Source organism: Gorilla gorilla, chromosome 14 (assembly GCF_029281585.2).
Source record: "Gorilla gorilla gorilla isolate KB3781 chromosome 14, NHGRI_mGorGor1-v2.1_pri, whole genome shotgun sequence".
In the NCBI taxonomy this organism is placed as follows: domain Eukaryota; kingdom Metazoa; phylum Chordata; class Mammalia; order Primates; family Hominidae; genus Gorilla; species Gorilla gorilla.
The window spans coordinates 113,624,631-113,648,606 of NC_073238.2; the positions used below are offsets into that span (position 1 = coordinate 113,624,631).

At 39.8% G+C, this 23,976-nt stretch overlaps 1 protein-coding gene across 38 annotated transcripts in view; it reads right to left on the minus strand.

Annotated features, from left to right (window-relative positions):
* DOCK9 (dedicator of cytokinesis 9) overlaps window positions 1-23,976 on the minus strand; it is a 289,534-nt gene that overhangs the window by 107,373 nt on the left and 158,185 nt on the right. For all 38 annotated transcript variants that reach the window (XM_019039774.4, XM_055359995.2, XM_055359986.2 and 35 more), the window contains exons 5-11: window positions 21,585-21,654; window positions 19,492-19,587; window positions 18,397-18,531; window positions 12,005-12,179; window positions 11,004-11,071; window positions 2,096-2,170; window positions 436-576 (exon numbers count right to left, since the gene is read on the minus strand). In XM_019039774.4, the coding sequence (XP_018895319.3) occupies window positions 436-576; window positions 2,096-2,170; window positions 11,004-11,071; window positions 12,005-12,179; window positions 18,397-18,531; window positions 19,492-19,587; window positions 21,585-21,654 (760 nt within the window). The remainder of the gene's footprint in view (window positions 1-435; window positions 577-2,095; window positions 2,171-11,003; window positions 11,072-12,004; window positions 12,180-18,396; window positions 18,532-19,491; window positions 19,588-21,584; window positions 21,655-23,976) is intronic.

Below are 23,976 nucleotides of genomic sequence, written 5' to 3' on the forward strand. Positions count from 1 at the left end.
GGACAAAAGAATGTTGCTATCAAAAGAGAAATGACAAGACCTATTTAGGACTGTTGCCATAAATTACTACTAAACAGTCTCATCCTTTTGCATACAGAGAATTAGCTTATAAAACATTTTAGGAAACAAACAAAACAATTATTTTACCTTTATGTGTTTTGCTACATAATGTATGTTCCATAGAAAACACAGTTGCGTTCCCTGAAGCATCTAAGATAAACTCTGTCTCCTGGAAAGCTGAGCACAAACCTGCCACCCTCATCTTCCATCACGAACATCCTGTCCTTACAGGCTAACAACCTCCATATCCTGATCCAAACACTGCACCTCTTTGATACCAGGGACTAGGATTTCTTATCCAGGCTGCACTGTAAAGGTACATCTGAAACCTCTGCCTATTTTTTTTTAATGTTTATTTTTAAAATGAAAAATTACATTTGTAGTGGGTCCTTCTTCATTTTCGGCAACACAGCATTGCAAATTGAAAGATAAATCATTGCACTTGACAAGGATCCTTTTTCCAAACTTCTCTTCAAATGGCTTCACTTCTGGCTCAGCTGATGAGAAGTCAAGCTTCTTTAAAAGAAAATGTAAACATATAAATAAGTTATGCTCTTATTTTAAAAAAACATCATAAATGCCTCCAAAGGAAATGGAATAAAATATGGAAAAGCTATATACACTTATTTACTCATAATAGTGTTGCTATTATATAATCAGTTTCTATGGTTTATAGTAGTTACACACATAGTTTATAACAATGGTCAAAGACATGGGCCGGGCACGGTGGCTCACGCCTGTAATTCCAGCACTTTGGGAGGCCGAGGCAGGCGGCTCACCAGGTCAGGAGATCGAGACCATCCTGGCTAACCCAGTGAGACCCCGTCTCTACAAAAAATACAAAAAAATTAGCCGGGTGTGGTAGTGGGCACCTGTGGTCCCAGCTACTCGGGAGGCTGAGGCAGGAGAATGGTGTGAACCCAGGAGGCGGAGCTTGCAGTGAGCCGAGATTGCACCACTGCACTCCAGCCTGGGCGACAGAGCAAGACTCTGCCTCAAAAAAAAAAAAAAAAAGAAAAAAAAAGAAAAAAAAAGACATGATGGTATACCTACTCAATGGATGAACTGAAAAAATACAGAGCCTGAAAATTATGATCATGAACAACAAAACCAATGTCCATCAAGTATCCAACCAAGTGTCCATCAACAGATTTATAAGGATATATAAAAGGTAGTATATACATACAATGGAATATTCAGCCACAGAAAGGAAGGAAATTCTGACACATGCTACAACATGGATTGACCTTGAAAACATTATGTTAAGTTTAAGAAGCCAGAAACAAAGGACAAATACTATATGATTCCACATTTATGAGGTTCCTAAAATAGGCAGGTTCACAGAGTACAACAGAGGTTACCAGGGGATGGGGGAAGAAGGAAAGGAAGGTTATCATTTGATACAAAGTTTCCGTGTGGGAAAATGAAGAAGTTCTGGAAATGGATGGTGGTAATGGTTGTACAACAATGAGAATGTATTTAATGCCACTGAACCGTACACTTAAAAATGGTTAAAACGGTAAATTTTATATTATGTATATTTTACAATGATAAACAAAAACTTCTTAAAAGCAAATAAAAAATATAGACATATAAACACACATACGTATGGTTATGAGGTTTGTGAGGAAACAGAAAAGTACTTATCGTTAGAGTTAAATGGAAAAGGTTTGTATCTGAGCCTGAGCCTGGGCTAGTCGGGAATTATCACTGACTCCCAGGCATCTGCAGTGATACCTGTTATTTTCTGATGTTTATTTTAACAGGTAAATTAGATGTTCTTTGTGAACTTGAGAATGTCTTTCAATAAATCTCTCCCAATTTTCAAACATCTATTGAATATCAAATATTCACAATAGTAATGCTATGGTGATAAGATTATACATTTTTATTTTTCCTCTTTTCCCCAAATTTTCTATAGTTATTTTGCTTGTTTTTCCAAAATAAACAAAGCAAACAAATAAACAAATAAGCCCATCGATGATTTTCTCTCCCACACTTGGTTTTAAATATTAAACATTTAGATAGTTCTTACCTGGGCATCTGGGTCCAAATAAAAAAGTTTGACTCTGCTTTCACTTTTCAGTTTGATTTCTGCTTCTCTTGCACTCTGATAACAAGATACATGAAAATTACATTTAACACAATCCTTTTCTTGCAAAGGTGCCCAAATACATTTAAAAGCTGCCCAGTCCTGAAGGTTGAGGCTGCTGGAAAGCTCTGCCTCGTGTTGGAGAGCCGCTGTGTGTGCCAGGGAGTGTGCAGCACACAAAGTAAGCACTAGGAGGAAAAATAAGTGAAGATGAGATCCCTGCCCTTCTGAAGCTCACAACCAGTGGCAGAGTCAAAGTCAACACAAAGAAAGCAAAAGAGAATAATTAAGCATCTGTGTGTCAAGAAAGGCTTCATAAAGTAATGGAATATGGGACAGGCTTGGAATGAAGGGGCAGAATCGAGCTGAACATCCCTGGCTGAATGAAAAGGATGCACAGACAGACACTGAGGATGGAAATGAGCCCAGATGCTAGAAAGGATTTAATAGAGTCCAGTCTGTGACTGGGTGCAAGAAGGGGAAGAGGAAGGAATATATTTTGAATGATGAGATAGAGAAAATGATGGCTGATCTTGAAGGACAAGATGCTAATTAATTCAATAAATATTCATTAAGCACCTCTTATGAGCCAGGCCCTCAAGTTATGTGAAATGTGAATGAAGGAAGTCCCTAGTCCCAAGGAACACCAGGTGGGGAGAGAGCATATCAACAGGTAATAAGGAAGACAAGAGAAAGTTTAAAGTACAGTGGGAGCTGACTCGGACTAGGGGGTGGTAGTCAGAAACCACCTCCCAAGGGAAGGCCCATCTGGAAGGACAAGAACACTTGGCCAGGAAAGGAGAAAAGTGCATTCTAGGAGAAGGCACAGCAGGTGCAAAGAGACAAGTCACACCTGAGCAATGACCAAGTCACTCATCATAACTGAAAGGCAGGGCATGATTGAAAAAAAAAAGTGAAAAGAAATGAGTCTGGGATTTGAATGCCAAGGATTGGGGATTTCCCACCCCTTGTTTAGCATATCATCAAGAAAAAAACATAAAAATGGGCAACCAGCAGCCCACAGGGCTGCTTTGCCAATGGCATAGCCATTCTTTATTTCTTTACTTTCTTAATAAACTTGCTTTCACTTAAAAAAAAAAAAGGACTGGGGATTTCATTCAGAATCTAAAATATCCTGCAACCTTTTAGGTAAGAGAATAAAATGAGTTCCACATTTCAGAAGCATCACTCGGGCAGGGCTGAGGCAATGGGTTAAAAAGGATAAGACCCAGAGGCCCACAATGTCTTTCTTGGGTTATCACACCAGCCTCCCAGTCTCACAGCAGGGCCGATTAACAAATCCCACATTTCTAGCTTGGGCAGCCTGCTGAATGGTGAATCCATGAACAAGACAGAAAACTCAGGAAAAACAAATCTGCCAAAAAGATGATAATATCTTTATCATCTTTGTGTAGAGACGCCTGGGTAGAGATGCCTGTGGAATTTCCAACTGGAAACATCCAATAGACAGCTAAAGGGATGAAACTTGAGCGCAAGGCTGAGAGGAAGGCTGGAGTTCCAGCCTTGGGAGTGGATGAGATGTCCTGAGGGAGAGGGTGAAAGTGAGTCTGAAGACAAAATCCTGGGGGCCCAACATTGAAGAGGTGGACAGAAGAGAGGCCACGGAAGAAAACCGACAGATGGCGGCAGAGATGAGGGCTGGAGATGAAGGATTTGGGAACAGAAAGAGAGAGAGGCTTTTCAGACATTCACAAGATAGAAGTCATCTTCATCTTTATGATTTTTCATGCCTGGTGCCTCTAAGTCTATATTATGTTTCTTCTTGTCAGTCTGAGCTCTCCACTACTCTCAGTCTCCACAGTTAAGTCTATGGAGTCGGAATAGAATGTACTCTCTCATCTGCTACTTTCCCCAAAGACATGAGTCACATCTCAGCACTTGATGGGGCACTCACAACCACAGCAGAAAAGGCGTCTTGTCTCTTCTGTTGGTGGCAGAACAAAGTCTATTATTACATTTCTAATCATGGATAATGAGAAAATAAGCATCTTAATCTTCTTAGCCATACGATTGTTGTATATAATAGGTCTTTAGCAATGATCCAAACTACCGTGATCAGCTGTCTATGTTTATATAAAATGGGCACCAGAATACTAGGAAACTGGGTTCTGGTTCTAGTTCAATTAAGTAGCTTCGCAAGCTACTTAGCCTCTCTGGATTCCATTTTCATTTCCAGGTAAAAATGTTAAACAAGATGATGGCTCAAGTCTGTTGCCACACGAAGTTTATCTTGATGCTATCGATGGGAGCCTGAAGGCTATGGAGGTGAAGGGGCGTTCCTGCAATCTTCTGTTTATGCTTCCAGGGCAAAACATGTGTCTGTGGTGGCAGGCGCTCTCCATATGGGAGATGGGACCACTTCATTTTATTCTATCCTGCCTATCACCTTTCCTAATTTTTCACACCAAAAGAGTAAGAACACGTGCAAGTGGAATCTATTTAACTGAAACCAAAGAACTTGCTTTACATTGTATACTGCCTGTGGTGTTTCCTAACAAAACCATCAGTACTAGGTGCTGCAAGCCACCACCAACAGTTATCTATTCTACTTCTGAATCATCCGCTTGAGCCCTTCAACAAAGGCAAATACTGTGTTATGTTCTCAGACGCTAGAGCAGAGGAGTGGGTTCTTAATGTAGATGCAATTCCTAGTGCCTTTCTGAAAGATGCTTGTTGTCTTGAGCTGACTATGCTAGGAGATAAGAAATGAATAAAGCAAGAATAACTGCTAATGAGCTCGGTATAATTAAAGAACAAATAGGAATGCAGACACAATAAAAGAAAAACAATTAACTACTAGCCAAAATAGACACAAAGCATTCTGATTTTGTCACTAACACCCAACAGATGTATTCTTTACCACAGACATCATTTATTGGAAAAGAAGGGACAGCTTTAGATGCAAAAATAACCTAAAAGCTTCTAATCCACCTAATATACATCTATTGCTCTACTACGAGATAAATAAAAAGCAAATTCGGCTTCTTAAAGTTCCTCCCATCCCTCCTAAGGTCTAGGATGATGCATTAAACACAGAGGATGCCCAACAGTGGCTGATGGAATTACCAAGTAAAATCTAAGAGGTAGAAAAATGTGGTTCAGGGGTAGCAGGACTTTGCCCCAGAGTCAGGAAACAGTATCTGGAAGAATAGTAATGATAAGAGCTATTATTGATAATAGCCAATATCTACCTGCTAGATATTACCCTAAGTGCCCATTTTAATTTTATACAACCTTAGGAGGCAGGTACTATTATTATCCCTGCTCATTAAAAGAGAAAACACTAAGGCATGAACGTTAGGTACTTTGCCCAAAGACCTACATCATGAAATAGAGGCTTGGCTTCTAACTCAGGTTGCCTGGCTTCAGAGTCTAAACTATTACACTACACAAGAAAGAAGAAAACAAGGTAAACAATGTGAACAAGCAAGTCAGGAAGAAAAAACACAAATGGCAAATAAATATATGAAAATATGAAAAATATCACTAATAACCAGCAAAATATAAATGAAAGCACAGTAAAATACCATTTTACACTCGTCTGGTGAAGATGCAGAGAAACAGAAATGTGGATTGTTATAGCCTTTTGGGACGGTAACCTGGCAATGTTTAAAGCATTAAAAACACAATAAACTTTGACTTAAAAATTCCACATTGGGGAATTTCTCCTACTGAAATAAGAGCACAAGTATTTAATGTCATGTTGTTTATTGTGCACTGTTTGTAGAGGCTAAAAACTGAAAAAAAAAACCTTAAATGTTCATTAATAGGGAGATGGATGAATAAACTGTGCAGTATCAATAGTTGAAACATCATGCAGCTTGCTGATATGTATGTAAGGGGGAACCAGATCTTCCACTGGCCCAGAGGGACATCTATGAAATATTTTTAAGTGATACAGAAAATTTCAGAATAATGTATATATCATGAACATATTTTTATAAAAAAAACTTAAAAACCTTACATATGTTTATCTATATTTCTATGAGCAATCGGTTTGGTGAAAGGGCAATTGCAACCGGTTATTAACTTCAGTGTTCTCAGGAATGTGGGAATGGAGGATGAAGGGAAAAGGTGAACTTTTCTTTAAACAACTTTGGGTATTTTTACTTATTGCGGCAAGCACACTTCTTTTTAATTAAAATTTTAGTAAAGATAATAAAATAAATACTTGTAATATGTACTTTCACAATCTAAGAGTGGACAAAATACAGCTATAACAAATATCATCCCAAAGTCTGTAGTTGAGCACTTCTCAGAGTGATGGAAACCAGCTCTGCTCTTAAAATAACCTATGGTCAGTCTATATTGTGATGGTAAGAAGAGCCAACTGGCTTTTCCCCAGACACCCTGTTGCCACTTTCCTGCCCAAAGCCCAGAGGAGAGGAGAATGAGAGGAAAATGGAGACAGAAAATGCACAATGGCAGAGCTGTTCTCTGTAGAAACTGGTGTTTGCTGAGAAGACAAGGAAAAGAATGATTCATCTAAACCAAGGGCGATTCCCCCACCCCACCCCATCCTGTAAACCCTACATTCAAGCACTAATGACACACCCTGACAAGGTTTTCTTCTTTGTCTTAAGAAGTAGTTATGGACCAAACATTCAAGAGTTTCCAGAAAGTCTGCTGTAGGCTTTAGGCATACTCTGTGTCTTAAATTTATTTGCGAGTAGATAAAACAATCTAGAGACAAAGACTATGGCCAACAGCATCTTATTCTGAGGATGAATTATCAGAAACATTGTGTTGAATGTTGGGTCATTTAAACAGATTGGGTTGGAATAGGAGGACTTTGCAAAATGTTTTGAGGCCAAAATATATACTCTTCAATTTAAAGAGTTATCATGATTTATTTCCACTACTTCCAAGACACCTAACTTCTCAGGACCATCAGTTCATCCTCTTCACAAAGGAGGCCCAGAAATGCAACACCAGCTGACCCCACAGAAACAAGCCTAGCCAGCTCCTTTGTATAATAGTGCAATGATATTGTTTTCTGGATTGGAATCTAGGGAAGAAAGCACTTATTATAGACTTGGTTTAAAAATTAAGAAAAGGTGTCCGTGAAACTGCTGGGTCCTGACAAGTTCTGCTGAGCATGGCCCTTGATCCTCACTCCATCTCCATGAGACTATAAAGTCTGAGACATCATACTTTCCCCTGCATGCAACTGTGGAAGATTTACCTGGAACAATAAGTTCATTTGCTTAAAACAAAGTTAAAAGGTAAAAGGATGTGAGCAATTCTGGATTCAGAAGAAATTCTACTTCTCTTTCAGAACCACATGGGGAAACCAAAGTAAAAGTCAGATACTATTCTTTGAGTACAAAAATAAAAGCTCACAAACAGAAAAGCTGTGGAAGAAAACATAAGGTGGGTTTTCTTCACACTATCTTTATATAAGGAGGTGACACATATATGTTCTGATGTCACCTAAGATATAAATGTAACCAGAGAAATAAATTATTAAATAACTAGTAATGAAGTTTATAACCTGATTATGTTACTCCTTGACTTTCTAGGGAAGAAATCAATTAACTAACTTGAACTACGGTTTGTGTATCAAACTAAAATATTTATAAGACTGATGCTACACACTGTTATATTTACAATAAAAATTGTTTGGTTCCATAATAGACAATAGGAGGAAAAGAACCAGTTTTAGGGTAAATACAGTGTGTTCTCTAATAAGAAAACAATACAGATGTTCAGTACTAAATGTACAAACATAAGCTCCAAGATTATACAAAATATTCTGAAAACCTGGGTTTACATCACTCACACTGTAAGTAATGAGCCCTTCCATAATATTCCAGAATGAGACATCAGCTATTTTTGCACTGAAACAACTTCCTGTCGGTCATATCCTGTTTGGCTATGTCTTAGTCACAGTGGAAAACAAAAGCCGGGGCAACAGGATGAAGGAGGTTAGAGGAGCTGATTAGAAAAGGAACCTGCCATGAAATTACACCTTCAGCCACCTTCTGCCTGCCCTCATTGTTCTAGGCCCTTCTCTGTAATCTTACTGAACTGTGGCCCAGCCTCCCAGCCTGACCCTTTCTTGCACCTTCCTTCCCTGATACTGACCTCTTTACCTCTTCATCCCCTGGGTAAACTCCTTGCACAGTTCTCTCTCCCCACCCCTCCCTCTGCATACTTCAGTCTCTGATTCTGTAACCATGGAATCCATCCTTCCTAATGGGATGACCAACAGTTATCAGATCAACTTCTTTGCCTTCTCAACCGGTGCAAATAGTTCAGACACCCTGAAGGGCGATGATAAACAGCCAAAATTGCATTTTTGCTCAAGGCTGGGGATGGGGAACACAGGGCTCCCCTTACTGCCTGGGCTGCTCACACTGACACCAAGCTGGGCTTTAAAAGGCAAAGCCCACAGATACCCATGTGCTGAGTGAATAACTCATCTCCATTTTCTTCATTCTTTTCCCCTTCAAAAAATTACTTTCCACCTTTCTACCTTCCTAAATAAAAGTATTTTTAAAACACCTGAAAGCCAGGGGGAAAGAGTAAAAGCCTCTAAGAAGGATTCATTTTTCAGGTTTTGACCATGACTCCTGGTAAGAAATGTTTTAAATTCCCGACACAAAGATAAATGTTTGAGGTGATGGCTATCCCAATTATCCTGATTTGATCATCACACATTGTATACAGATATCAAAGTATCACATGAACTCCCAAAATAGGTACATTATATACCAATGAAAGTAAATAAATATACATAATAGCACACTAAGAAAAACAAATATCTTTTATATCACTATGCAAGACACACATACACACTATATATATAAATAGTACATTGCCCTTAATAATGACATTATTTTATGTAAAAAATTATGTAATTCACTTTAAAAAGTTTTTTTTCAGGTTGGGCGTAGTGGCTCATGCCTGTAATCTCAGCACTTTGGGAGGCTGAGGTGGGTGGATCTTTTGAGGTTAGGAGTTCAAGACCAGCCTCGCCAACATGGTATAAAACCCTGTCTCTACTAGAAATACAAAAATTAGCTAGGCGTGGTGGCAGGTGCCACCAAAATAATAATGACAGCATTTTATATAAAAAATAATGTCATTATTAAGGGCAGTGTACTTTCATATTCTCCATTCAATTCTATTACATTAAAAAAACACTTTTTTTTTTTTTTTTTGAGACACAGTCTTGTTCTGTCACCCAGGCTAGAGTGCAGTGGCATGATCTCGGCTCACTGCAATCTCTGCCTTCCAGGTTCAAGTGATTCTCCTGCCTCAGCCTCCCAAGTAGCTGGGATTACAGGCACCATTCCGTTCACCCAGTAAGTGCAGAAGGTTACTTTCTGAATTCTAGATGGCATCACATATATTACCTGCTGCAACAAACTAAAACCCAAATGGGTACAAATATTTTATTTTGAGAAATTATGAACCCCCAAACATCCAGAAACAAAAAAGCAAATCTCAATGCAAAATATGATACACAGACATTCATAACACAAACACACAAGCCAAAACTCTTCCCAGACTAGGAGGTGGTTTACAATGGTGGCACTAAAATTAGCTTTAATAGGCAGGTGCTAAAAAGATACTGTGGTAGCAGTCAAGTCCTAAAGAAAAACAATGCTCTAAAGTCCTAGCCAGGGAGGGAGATTTTACACTTGAGAACAGCCATGTTGTCTTAAAATAAAGGTCAATGCTGAATGCTGGTCTATTTATAATCCTATATAGATAAACCATGTTTCTATTATAGTGTTTAAGATGTGGGTGTGGAGGGTCGCCATTTCACTCTAGTATCAAAAAAGAATAGAAGGGCAGTAACAGAGTAAGAGTGCAAAGGGCTAGAGAAGACAGATATTTCTCTCGTTTAAGAAAGAATCATTCAGATACACACAAGGGCACAAGTACAAGGATAGTCATTGTAGCTTTGTTTATAATAGAAAAAAATGAAAATAATAGAACAGCTAAAATAAAAAGTCTATATAGTACAAATAAAAGGGGTAAATTTAAAAATTTTTTAAAGTGCAGAATACATATGGTATGTTAGCATTTATAAAACATTTTTAAACATACCAAATCATACTGTATATATCATTATGATAGATTTATTTGTAAAGATATAAAAATGAAAGTAAAACTTTCAATAGTGCTTGTTTCTGACTGGGGTTGCGGGAGAAGAAGAGAATGGGAATAAGGACAGTGTTTAAAAAGAACTTCAACTATAACTGATGTTTTATATCTTTTAAGAATATGGAAGCTAAAAAGGCATCATCATAATAGATATTTAATCTGGGAAGTAGCAGTATGGTTGATTTGCTTTTCTTTGTGCTTTTCAGTAACTTTTAGATTTCTCAAAATTGTAAGACACAGGAATAGCTTATTTTTTTTCCATTAAGAGTGACCCGAAACAATTTCTGTAACTCAGGCAACCCCCGGGTTTCGTGGCAAGATTACAGGTCCTTCCTCTTTGGAACCGTGTCTATTACCCTGAGTAAGGGAGAGCACATGTATCAACATAGAAAGTATGATGCTATTATGAGAACATCTGCCTGCATATTTCAGTTATTTCTTCAGTACCTGTGATGCAGTGTTAAGCATTATCAGGGAAAAAAACACTTAAAATAATAATAAAAGGAGAATACTTTGTAGGGTACTTTTTAGAAGACAGACCTGAAATCATACTGCATGAGTACACGTCACCTCATAATCAGGTCAGAAAAAGAGAGAGGTAATCACAATGTAATTTTTATGATTTCAACAGATTCCATTCTGAACAAACCAATGAAATGAGACATACTTCAACAGCATTCAACGAAGAGCAGAAGATATAAGATGATGTTACCTTGGCAAGTTCCGGCAGGTAGCTATCTAAACCGGAACCAGAACCTTCCAATTTGCTTTGTTCATCATCTAAAATGGCAAAACAGATTATCGGAATCACTTGTAATTCACAGCATTTCATTTGAAACAGGAGGAGGAAGGCCGTTTCTCGCAGGTGCCTTCAAATGAACACAGTGGTTCCCCACTCTGGATGCTCCTGGGAAACACTTGGGGTGCTTTGAAAAAATACTGATCCACAGGCCCAGTGATGAAAGTCAAAACACTGAGTAGCTGGTATAGCATGGACACTGTCCAATTAGAACTGACACTAGCTATGAACAACAGCCCACATGGACACGTCCATGAGACCCCCTAAAAGTCAGACCTGCCCAGGCTCCACCCCAGACCAACTAAATCAGAATCTTTTGTGGGACCAGGTAAATGGTATTTTTAAAAAGCTCCCAGGTACTTCTAAGGGGAAGCCAGGGTTGGGAATCACCTAAGGGTTGAAGTAAAACATGAATTGTCAAGAACATAGCCAGATTTTTCTCACCAACTTAATCTGAGGCTCCCATGCATTCTAATTATTACTAATATTTTATAATACAGTAAAATTCTATGCCAGATACTTGAGATTCATTTTCTTATTTACACTTCCCATCTTCCCAGCAATTTTCATGTTTATTCCCATTTTATAGGTGAGTCAACTGAGGCTCAGAAAACATAAGTTGTTTACCCAGGGCTACACAGCTGAAATATAGTATTTATGGCACTCAAACCCAGGTCTCCCTTTCTGCCTCCAAAGCTTTGGTTCTTCCCATTACATGATTTCCATATACAAAATGTCAGGGAAGTAAGTTATAATGTGACAAAACCTTTGCTGACAGGCTATTTGTAAAGAGCTCCTATCCGTCCCACCTCTCATGTACTTGTGCAACACAGGTCTCCTTCTTATACCCACCTGGCAAAAATAAAGACACCCACAGAGTGTGTATGTGCCTGCGGGAAGCCAAGCCTACCTACCTTCGTGAGAGTCGCCATTTCGCTTTTCTTGCATTGCAGCTTCAAAGTTGAGCTGGAGGATCTTATTTAGAATTGTGATCCATTCTTCCATTTCCACTTCACTGTCTGCTGCCAAGAGATAACTACTTTTGTCCTGCATCTTGAGCTCAAAAGCAAAACGCCTGACTTTGTTGTTCTGAAATGAAAAAAGGATAAACACACATACTTTAAAAGAATTAGAACTGCTTTAAAATAATTACTCTCTCGTTGGTGAGTGCTATCTCATTGGCATTTAGAACCAAGCTATTTTAAATAGCTTGCCCCCTCCTCATGAAAGCCCCCTCCTCATGAAATCCCATTACCGTCCACCTTCCCTGCTTCACTTCCTGCAAGCTTTATTTTTCCTTCTGACTCATTACCTGCTTTACATACTCATCTGATTCACTGTGTCTCCCTGCAGTGGAATGAAACCTCCTCAGTGCTCCCATTTTTGTCAGTGCTACACATCCTTAGTCTCTATGGACTCTACAGTGACTTGCACATAGTGGGCATTTGAAAAATATTTGTTGAATATATGAAATTTCATGTAAAATTTTCATATTTCTTCAGCTCCTATTTTTTTAATGAAGTAGTGTATGGTATTACATTTTTAAAAGCCAACCATTATATTATTATGTTTGGCTTACTTATCTGGAATTTTCCCATCCTTTATGAATCCCAAAAGGTATTTGGACTCCCTGTCCGTGGCCTTGCCTCATGCCTCCAGTTTTCATGCCTGCAAGAGGGTGACTGGCTCACAGAACAAGAACAGTAGTCCACGTGCAGTAACAGACGGAAGATGAACATGCACTAGGCCAGGATTTCTCAATCTCGGTACTACTGACACTTGGGCAGCCAATTCTTTGTTGTGAGGGGCTGGTCCATGCATTGTACAATGTTTAGCGAAATTCATGGCCTTAAGCCAATAGATGCCAGTCTTCAGACATTCCAAGATGTCCTCCAGGGAGCAAAATCTCCCCAGGTTGGCCGCAGTAGACAGAGGTTCAGCTCTGAGGATCATGGCACAAGATCCCCTGTAAGGACAGGCTGAGTGATATGAAATCAAACACTCCCACTAACCTGAGCCAGCAGGACAGCCCCCCATATAGCCACTAAAATCCTACTGGGTTATCCATAGTCTCTCTAAGAGTTCCTTGGTGGAGGTCTCAGGGACAGGGCAACCCTCCCAAAAGTCTCTGTGATTCTGCAGCACAGTTCTTAGAAATGCAAAGTCAAGTGCTCCCCTTGGCAAAGCCACACACTCTTGTGCACAGACTGTCTGCTGCGGGCTCAGTAATTGCCACTTTGGATTCCACTTAAACTTCAAGGCAAGAACCAGGGAAGAAGTCAAAGGCTTGAAACAAAATGAATTTTCTCTCCTCCTTTCCCTGCATACTCACAATCATGAAAAGAGAAAGTTAAAAGTGGAGAAAAAAACATTAGGCCTCAATTCTAAATTTCTGTTTCTGAGCCTCAGTTTTCTCATCTGCAAAATAAGTATAATAAATTTCAAGGGTTCTAAAATGCTTCAAAAAAATTTTTTTTTATACTTTAAGTTTTAGGGTACATGTGCACATTGTGCAGGTTAGTTACCTATGTATACATGTGCCATGCTGGTGCGCTGCACCCACTAACTCATCATCTAGCATTAGGTATATCTCCCAATGCTACCCCTCCCCCCTCCCCCCACCCCACCACAGTCCCCAGAGTGTGATATTCCCCTTCCTGTGTCCATGTGATCTCATTGTTCAATTCCCACCTATGAGTGAGAATATGTGGTGTTTGGTTTTTTGTTCTTGCGATAGTTTACTGAGAATGATGATTTCCAATTTCATCCATGTCCCTACAAAGGACATGAACTCATCATTTTTTATGGCTGCATAGTATTCCATGGTGTATATGTGCCACATTTTCTTAATCCAGTCTATCATTGATGGACATTTGGCTTGGTTCCAAGTCTTTGCTATTGTGAATAATGCCGCAATAAACATACGTGTGCATGTGTCTTTATAGCAGCATGATTTATAGACATTTGGGTATATACCCAGTAATGGGATGGCTGGGTCAAATGGTATTTCTAGTTCCAGATCCCTGAGGAATCGCCACACTGACTTCTACAATGGTTGAACTAGTTTACAGTCCCACCAACAGTGTAAAAGTGTTCCTATTTCTCCACATCCTCTCCAGCACCTGTTGTTTCCTGACTTTTTAATGATTGCCATTCTAACTGGTGTGAGATGGTATCTCATAGTGGTTTTGATTTGCATTTCTCTGATGGCCAGTGATGATGAGCAAAAAATGCTTCAAAATTTTTTAGTTTAGGCACTTTTTTTAATTCACAGCACCAGTCAACTAATTTTTTTATAATATCCATAAGTAATAATTTTTAAAAACACTTAAATCACAACTTTTGATGCTTAGTTTACAAACAGACGCAGATAAAAACAAATTATTTTACTCTTTTGAAGCTTTGGATACACTTTATTAAATGCAAACACCATCAGCTGCATCTGCAAAGACAATTTGAAGGAAGAGACTTCCATTGAAGTCAGAACCTTAGATTTTGAAATGCACCCCGGAGACTAATTGACAGCTCAGGGCAGTTGTACTTATAAACATCTGTCCCTGGGCCAGAAACAGGCAGCAAAACTCTCTTATAAAACAAAAATAATTACTTCCTACTTTAAAAAATGAGGTTGCCAAATACATTTAGTTTTGCTTTAACCTTCTTTTTAAAGTCAGTGCCAGAAAATTCAGCTAAAAAGTAACTTAAAGGTCTTTTGACTAAAGAATACAAATAACACTCCTACTTGGGAATCCCACCCTAGAAGTCAATTCACTGTCACTGATAAATCACTCTGGCACTCCTTACTTCACAGACATTGTCAATAAACATACTCTGATATAATTAGATTGTTCATAGTGGTGGCCTTCAGAGAAGGCTGAATTGCCAGCTAAGAGACATCCACATTAGCTGTTGACTGAAAACAATTTTCAGTGAGCATTAAGTGGTGCTACAGTCTTGAACGTGGGCCCAAATATACTTTCATGTATTTTACCTTTTTTTTCTTTTTTTTTTTTTTTCGGCAGGGCAGGGGTACTGCACAGTGGTATTTTGTTTGTTTGCTTTTTTGTATCCTCTCAAATTACCTTTTGGTGTTTTTTATTTATTTTTCAAAGTGGTTTTTAAAGTTAGTTACCAATAACTAAAGTTACCAAAGTTTAACTCAAATTCTGTATTTCTTGCTTTTTGAGAAACCAGATAATCTGGCACCTTTGAGCCCGGGGTTCCACCTGGCGGCACCAGCTGCAGGTGTGCAGGAGATGCCCCCTTTAAATGGGGCACTGGGCTCCAGGTCACCCCGGCATTCCCTATTGCTTTGCAACCAGGGCTCTCTGTCACTTAATTTACCTCCTTGGTCCCTGCAGACATCTGATTCTGGACCCCTCCCTTCCACTGCTGACCATAAGGAAGAAACAGGATCTGGACTTAGCCTCCCACCATCATTGCTAGAAAAGTGGACAAAATACATGAAGTAACTGTTTTCAGATAGGGGACAAAAGGCAGTGCAGCTCTTTCTCTGTAGAAGGGAAAGACTGAAGTGAGCTCCAAATTGCCTCAGCTTTCTGCCTGGAGGCAGTATCTGAATTGCAGCACAGGAAGGGGAATCCAAAAAGAGCCCTGCCATCTTGCTGAGTAGAAGACACTGACGAGACCTGGGGAAGACCAAGGTGGCCAGAATATGCAGGGCAGAGTCTCCAGAATGACGGGAAATAAAACAGCACAAAGATAAGAAAGAGCCGAGCTCCAGAAAGATCCACCGAGTCACACATGCATTAGGCATATATTTTCTATTTATATGTTATACCTTATTTTCTATTTATATGTTATACCTTAACAAAAAAGCTTACCAAAGCATAAAATAAAAATCAAGACACAACAACCAAAATTTTAGAACACTAAAGAGAAGACCACAAAGAACAGGGATTTAGAATAACATGAGAACCCTCCAAACGACAGTGGAAACTAGACGGCAATGGGATGCCCTTGAAATTCCAAGGTAAAATGATTTCACTCTGAATTTTATAACTAGCCAAGCTATGAGTCAAGCATGAATGCAAAAATTAAGATATGAAGAGATACCCTAATTCTCAAAAAATTAACATCTCACACACAATTCCTCAGAAAGCTGCAGAAGATGCGCTCCCCCAAAACAAGAAAGTAGAACAAGAAAGAGGAAGGCATAAGGTCCCAGAAACAGGAAACCCAACACAGGGAGGAAGACAGGCCAAATGTCTACATGGCAGGTGTGTGGGGCAGGAAAGCAATTCATCCAGACTAGAGGCCAAAGGAGGGTGCCAGGAGCTAAAATCCGATCTACCAGCACAGGAAATCATGCAATGACGTCCAAAACTGATGAATGAAGAAACAGCAGTGAACACTTGTGATCTAGCACCACTACTATTTCAAGGGAATAGGATGTGAGTGGGTAAGGTGATGCAGGGGTGAAGCACTGCCCTTCAGCACTGCTGGGCTGTTTCTCTTTTTTTTTTTTTTTTGAGATGGAGTCTCGCTCTGTCACCCAGGCTAGAGTGCAATGGCGCAATCTCAGCTCACTGCAACCTCCGCCTCCCAGGTTCAAGCGATTCTCCTGCCTCAGCTTCCCAAGTAGCTGGGATTACAGGCACCCGCCACCACGCCTGGCTAATTTTTGTATTTTTAGTAGAGACGGGGTTTCACCATGTTGGTCAGGCTGGTCTTGAACTCCTGACCACCTGCCTCTGCCTCCCAAAGCGTTGAGATTACAGGCGTGAGCCACTGCGGGGCTGGGCTGTTTCAATCAGACAAATGTATTCCTTGGAAGAAAATGCACTTTAATTCTAGGTAAACATGTAAATATGTAACAAGTATACCTTTAGTCAAACCAGAGAGCTGTGTCACACTGGCCCCACCAAACAATCTCCTTACAGAATCGAGCTACAGGCTGATGTGATCAGCCATCATGGAGTTATCTGAAGGGAGAATTCTTTGATAATGGTGACTGAATCTTTTGTGAGGGGTTGTTAGGAAGATTGTTCATCAACCACAGAGCCTTCTGTCTGAGGGGAACCCTGAGAAAAATGCCTGAATCATCTTCATTCTGAGATTACTTGGGCAGCTTCTGACTAATTGGATTGTCTTTATCTTATGTGCACTGTGAATTGTGTGACTGAACAGGTCTCCAAGTGAGAAAGCACAGAGCCCAGGTGGTGGCCCACCCATAGCAGGTGTTAGATCTTCAAAACATATGCTTTCTCCTTAACTCTATTTTCTCTCACCCTTATCCCAATCCCCTGTTTATCTTTCTGCTTTCACCCCCACTTTAAATTTATGCTATCCCATGTCCTGTGTATGCTTATAAGCTGCTGCCTTAAATCTTCCTTGAAAGTGGCAAGGCTGGATGAATGGAGGGGTGGACAGATGGATGGATGGACAGATGATGGACAGGGAAACTGACAACTCTCTTCCAAAGACAATGCTAAAAAGCTACAGAAGGATGCATGCAAAAGTGGTAGTAGCTCCCCTCAGAAAAGAGACACTGAAGGAGGGGAGGAGTCCAGAAGGACTTTCACTTTATCTGTATTGTCTGATTTTTTACAATAAAAATACATTCATGTGTTATCTTTAATTAACAATAATTTTAAAGGATAAGTACATAAGCCCTATGATATAAAAGTACAACAGCCCTATGATAACAAAACTATCTAATATTGACCAAATGCTTACCATTTGTTGGCACTGTTCTAAGCTTTTTACATGTGTAATGAATTAACCCTCTCAGTAACCATATTTGGTACTGCCATTATCCTTATTTAACAAATGAAGAAACTGAGGTACGGAGAGGTTAAATAACATCTCCAAGGTTACACAGCTGGTAAGTGGAGGAGCAGGGATTTGAACTCAATCTGCGCTGAAACCTAATCTCTTTACTGATCTACACCGCCACTGGTACTACAACGCTAGCGATAAAAATCACCACTGAGATACTATGAAGTGTTTTAAGTATTTTCCTGCACTGATTCATCCAATGTACTCATTTGCCATATTAAAGAAACATTCTCATTATCTGAATTAAGTAGCCTGTTAAAGGTCACGCAGCTATAAAGTGGCCGAGCCAGAGTGCTCCTGCCTGCCACAGCATAATTCTGCCTCTACATTATCCCTTCCATCTTCTACAATGATGAAAAACAAGGCTTGCCTCATTTAAAGTTATATGTTATATTTCTACCATGCATATTGCCATTTTTGGAAGTGTTTGCTTAAATCTGCTAATTTACACATAAGGACTACTGCAGATAAGAAAACATAATGGTAAAACTCTTTTCATATTTACCTGAACGACACCCATACAGGAATCCAGAAATATTGATCCTTTTGGTTCTTTGGAGATCTTTTCATCTTTATAAAAATTCAAATTATAGGATCCATCGCCAAGTTGAATCAGGTGGAAAAATCGTCTCTTAAATGACTGAGAGAAAAATACACACACAGCTATTCTTTCAAAATGAAGAGGGTCACAATCTCTATCAATAACCCACTTATGACTACATACATACATAAAACCTGTTTCCGTTCTCACTGTAGCTGACGCTCCAGGTCACTGTGGGGTTAAGACTCCCCATCCCATCTAAGAAGCTCACTGCATCTCAGTTCTGAGGAGGTGGTTCCCCTAATATCCATGGGTCATTTTTCTCACCCACGGAATCAGAGATTTTACATAACTACCCAAAAGCAGTGCAGGGACTTCCAATTTGGGATGCAGCACAGAAGGACAGAAACCTTCTCTAAAATCCCCAGGGTTTCTTGCTCACAGATGGGAACTATTTTTTGCCTCATGACGCTGAATGATTTTCCAGCCTAGGGTAATGACAGTCACATTTCCTCCTTAATTTTTATCTCCCTGACTCCCTTGTTTCTCTTCCCTTTGTTATTAATCCTGATGTTTCTCTGGTCCCACTTTTCTCCTGAATAGCTTCTTCTATTGGTTTGACTTCTCTCTCTGCAACCTTCTCTTCTATGCAACTGTTTTCTTTTTTCGTCCTCAATTTTTGCTTTACTTGACTTTGTTGCAGTACACCTCCACAGAAGTGCTCAGGATTGGCATGACAGATAGCCCCTTGGTGACATTCTGTGAGGTACCAAAGAGCACTTTTCAGTTATTACAGAGAAGAAAGCCTATGTCAGTGTCTGCACCTTCACACCAGCCCAGGGATGGTCTCCTTATGCTGGTGGTCAGAAGACAGTGAGGGAAAGTGGGTGGATGAGGCTGTGCCAATGGGGGTGCTATCACCAGGGGAGCATCCTAGGAATCAGACAATGTCCCTTTTGTGGGGAAGAACAGCATGCACATTCATCTTGAGCATTGTTCTCGAGCTCTATGGCAGAAAGGGCTTGTGAGAGGGGAGGGCAAAGTGATGTGCGTCCTCACCCTCATGGTCACGCTGATGGCACTGTTCATGTTGCCTTTGTACAGCCAGCCATGCTTGGTGATCCCACCCTTCTGGGAACCAAGGGAGGCAGCATCCTAGGAGAGAAGGAAAACACCAGCAGTCAACCTCCCGTTATTACCTGGGTTGCTCGCTGTGAGTTTGGTCAATGGGAAGGTCATTCCCTTTGTGCCAAGTTGTCCATTGCCCCTTTACTGAAGTACCCATTGACACCAATGCCTACAAGTCACATAAAAGTCCACTTAGCGGTGAAAGAGAGAGACCCGCCTACATTTCTGAAAACTTTATTCCATTAAAGGCAAAGCTAGCTCCTGTCCAAATTTTTATTTGTCAGTGTTTAATGAGCCACAAAAGGACCAAAAAGGACATACCTCAACTGATCACTCACGTTGGAAGGTCTTGCCTGGTTTCACGAAAAAATGTTTTCAAATGACACTCCCCTATAGTCAGAGGATAAAAGCACATGCACATTCCTGGAAACCTTCCCAGAGGCTTAGTTCAGGGAAAGGTGAATAAAGAAAGGGAGGAAATTGAGGCAATACAGAAAGGAGAGATAAAGTGATGGGGGGAATAAAGAAGGAGAGACAGGCAGGAATGCAAGCAGGGATAGAGGGGAAAAAAGGGGGAGTCAGAAAAGTGGAAGGAAAGAGCTGAGAGAAGTGAAGAGACCTGCTTCTTAAGCACAGACCCCACACTGCAAGACCTGGGTTTAAGGAGAAGAACGTGGAGCTGCCAGCTGCTGCTACAGATATGTTAAGCACATATTTGTATGTATAATAGACAGATGAAAAATACACACACACACACACACACACACACACACACACACACACAATCTGACGAAGCTTTTGTAATCATACAGACAGTTGCAGAAAGACTCATCATATGCTTTGTCTTGGACCATCTCAACATTAATATTGGTGGTTTTACTATTGCTATTAATAGCAATAATAGAAATAATTTACCATCTAGGATTTTACAGTTTAGTGTATGCTCTTACATGCAATATTTCCATTGGTCCTCCTGTCACTATTCATGCCAATCAGTTCCAAGTTCCCAATATATCGTTCATTTTGAATGAGCAGTAATTTTTCTTAGATTTTAAAAGCAGTTTCTAAAATAATTTGCTACATGCACATTGCTTAATGAGTGGCTAATGTTAGAGCTCAGCTGACAATTTTTTTAAAGAAGGAAAAACCTAAACTCACAATGGGACACTTAACAATCAATGGGGAGGATGAGAAATGCAGAGATGGGCATTGTCTTCTTGTGAGGTTTCCCTCACTCAGTGGGCAGACTCATCTCAATGCCCTACTCCCTTTATATAGTTCTTTTTTTTTTTTTTTTTTTTGAGACGGAGTCTCGCTCTGTCGCCCAGGCTGGAGTGCAGTGGTGCAATCTCCGCTCACTGCAAGCTCTGCCTCCCGGGTTCACGCCATTCTCCTGCCTCAGCCTCCCGAGTAGCTGGGACTACAGGCGCCCGCCACTGCGCCCGGCTAATTTTTTGTATTTTTAGTAGAGATGGGGTTTTACTGTGGTCTCGATCTCCTGACCTCGTGATCCGCCCACCTCGGCCTCCCAAAGTGCTGGGATTACAGGCGTGAGCCACCGCGCCCGGCCTATATAGTTCTTTAGCCATGAGCTTTTCTCTAGGAATAGGGGGAGTGGGCTTGATCAAATCAGACTTCACTAAAAGCAATCATTGAAGAAACAGCCATTTAAATCTACTGGCTGGCAGCTGTTTCGAGATCTGTTGAAAAACAACCTAAATTCAAGGTCTAAGTCATCTTGATATCTTTTAACAATGTAGCCAGATCTGATCCAACTCTTTGAAAATGATCTCAGAACAAATAAACACAACCAAGAGAACATGAAATGCTAAGCAGTAAAGTTGAAACAGAGACCTTATTCCAATCAATCAATAACATTTTTAAAAAATTATTCCCGTTTCATGTAACACTCCAATGCCTGTTTTGGCTAAATGTCGGTAATTTTCTAACTAATCTTCTAAGTCTGTAAAATTGATGTTTAAATCTAGAGTGAAAAGAGAAGCAACAGCAAGCAGGTATCCCACCTCATCTTTGTCGACCTCCTCGTCAACTTCATAGACATGAACTGGAAGTTTATCCAACTTGACCACTTTGCTATAAAAACAACAAAGAAAATTTGTTTTAGAAATGCCTAGTCAAGGAAGAGGCTTTGCATTTCTTCCTCCATCATAGGGCCCGGCCTTTACTAAATCCAAAGATGGCCCAGCTTCTTTATTCAGACAAAGAATAAAACCATCTATGCCCTTGCTTTTCAAGGTGGGTAAGCCAAGAGACTTGAGTAAGAAAGCTCCAAAAAGCTATGTGGAAAAGACAGCATAGCTTCTGGGGAGTTAGCAGGCATACTAAAAATAAGAAAGTGGATTAGTTTTTAATAAACAAAGACTTGGTAGAATAACTTTTAATACAAAGTTTATGAGAAAAAAAGGAAGATTGAGTTGTTGCATTGAAACCGATTAACAATGATGGTATTAACTACAACAAAAACAAGACACCAATACCAATAAGCAGCTTACATTTACTCAATGGGTATGACGTGCCAGGCCCTGTGCACTTCTCATGTGCCCTCTCATTTAATCCTTTAATCATGGTGACTGTTGTTAAGGCCATTTAACAGATGAGGAAAATCAGGCTGACAGACGGCAGAGTCGTCTGAGGCAGAACACAGAATCTGTGTTCTTCACCACTGTTACAATTCTCCCTCTCTTTCTCATCACACATTTGGAAATTCTCATTAATGCCAAGAGGGAAAATGTATCAGCAGTCTATTAGATAGTAAGTATACGACATGACATAGTCTGATATCTTTCAACCCTGAGACTATGAACAAGAGGATCAACAAAGATGGGTTAAGCCAATCCAATGGGAAGAATTAAAAAATCCCTAAGGGAGGATTGGGTAAATATAGAACTAAAGAGCATACCCATCTGGAGAAGATAATACTAGGAGGGAGTGTTCCTGGCTGAGGTTTAAAAAGAGGCAATCGGGGAATTGGCCGAACATTCTTAAGGAGTGGCAAAGCCACACAAGGAGGAAAAACAAACAGCTAGGTCTACTGAGAACCGCATAAAAGGTTCCAGCTCAAAGATGTAACAAACGCAAAGAAAAATACATTAATCAGGTCTCAAGTAATATTTTCATTGGTGATGGTTAGTTTTAAAACATAATCCATCACTATTTGCTTTCAATTTTCCCAAAATCAAGTATAATTCAATTTGCCAGCTGCTATGGTTTGGATATGGTTTTTATTCCCACCAAAACTCAGATTGAAATTTGGTCCCCATTGTTGCATAATTGGGCCTAGTGGGTTATGGGGCAGATCTATCATGAGAGGCTTGGTGCTGTTCTCACAGTAATGAGTGAATTCTTGTTCCTGGCAAGATGGGATTACTTGTTGCTGAAATGGATTAGTACCCAAGAGAATGGGTTGTTATAAAGTGAGTTTCCTCCTCCTCTTTGGTCTCTTTTCACAAGTGCCAACTTTCCCTTTGACCTTTTCCATCATGTTTTGAAGCAGCACAAAAGTCTTCAACAGAAGCTGAGCAGAAGCCAGTGCTATGCTTCTTGTACAACCTGCAGAACTATAAGCAAAATAAATCTCTTTTCTTGGCTAGTCTTGGTGGCTAACACTTGTAATCCCAGCACTTTGGGAGGCAGAGGCAGGTGGATCACCTGAGTTCAGGAGTTCAAGACCAGCCTGGCCAACATGGTGAAACCCCGTCTCTACTAAAAATACAAAATTAGCCGGGCGTGGTGGCAAGTGGCTGTAATCCCAGCAACTCGGGAGGCTGAGGCGGGAGAGTTGCTTGAACTTGGGAGGTGGAGGTTGCAGTGAGCAGAGATAGTGCCATTGTATTCCAGCCTGGGTGACAGAGCAAGACTCTGTCTCAAAACTAAATAAATAAAAATAAATAAATAAATCTCTTTTCTTTAGAAATTACCCAGTCTCAGGTATTCCTTTAAAGCAACACAAAATGGAACCTTTTATAACAGATAGTCTGTCAAGGCAATACCTAGCTACTCCGATTCACTTTGGCCACAACTATTCAATCTAAATACATTTGCTTTTGGTATAGTCTAGAATAAGTTAATACATTAAAGGAGGTAAAAAAAAAATTTAACTGGGAAAATGCTTGTTTCTTGATTTACTTTTTTTAAAAACATAAAATTTATTCAATGTAAAATGCTCTTTATAATTATCTTCTTCAAAATATTCTTTTCAAGGAAAAAATGCACTGCAGCATATTTCAGTTCACTTACGTTTTGTTTGTTTTATATTTCGTAGTGAAAAAATTTCACCTATTTATTTATCAGTGGTACCCTGAAAAGAACCACTGGACATAATTAAACCATCCACATGTTTATTACTACCTATCAATACCAAAGTAGCATGTTTGAGTCTTACAATCAAAGGCCCTG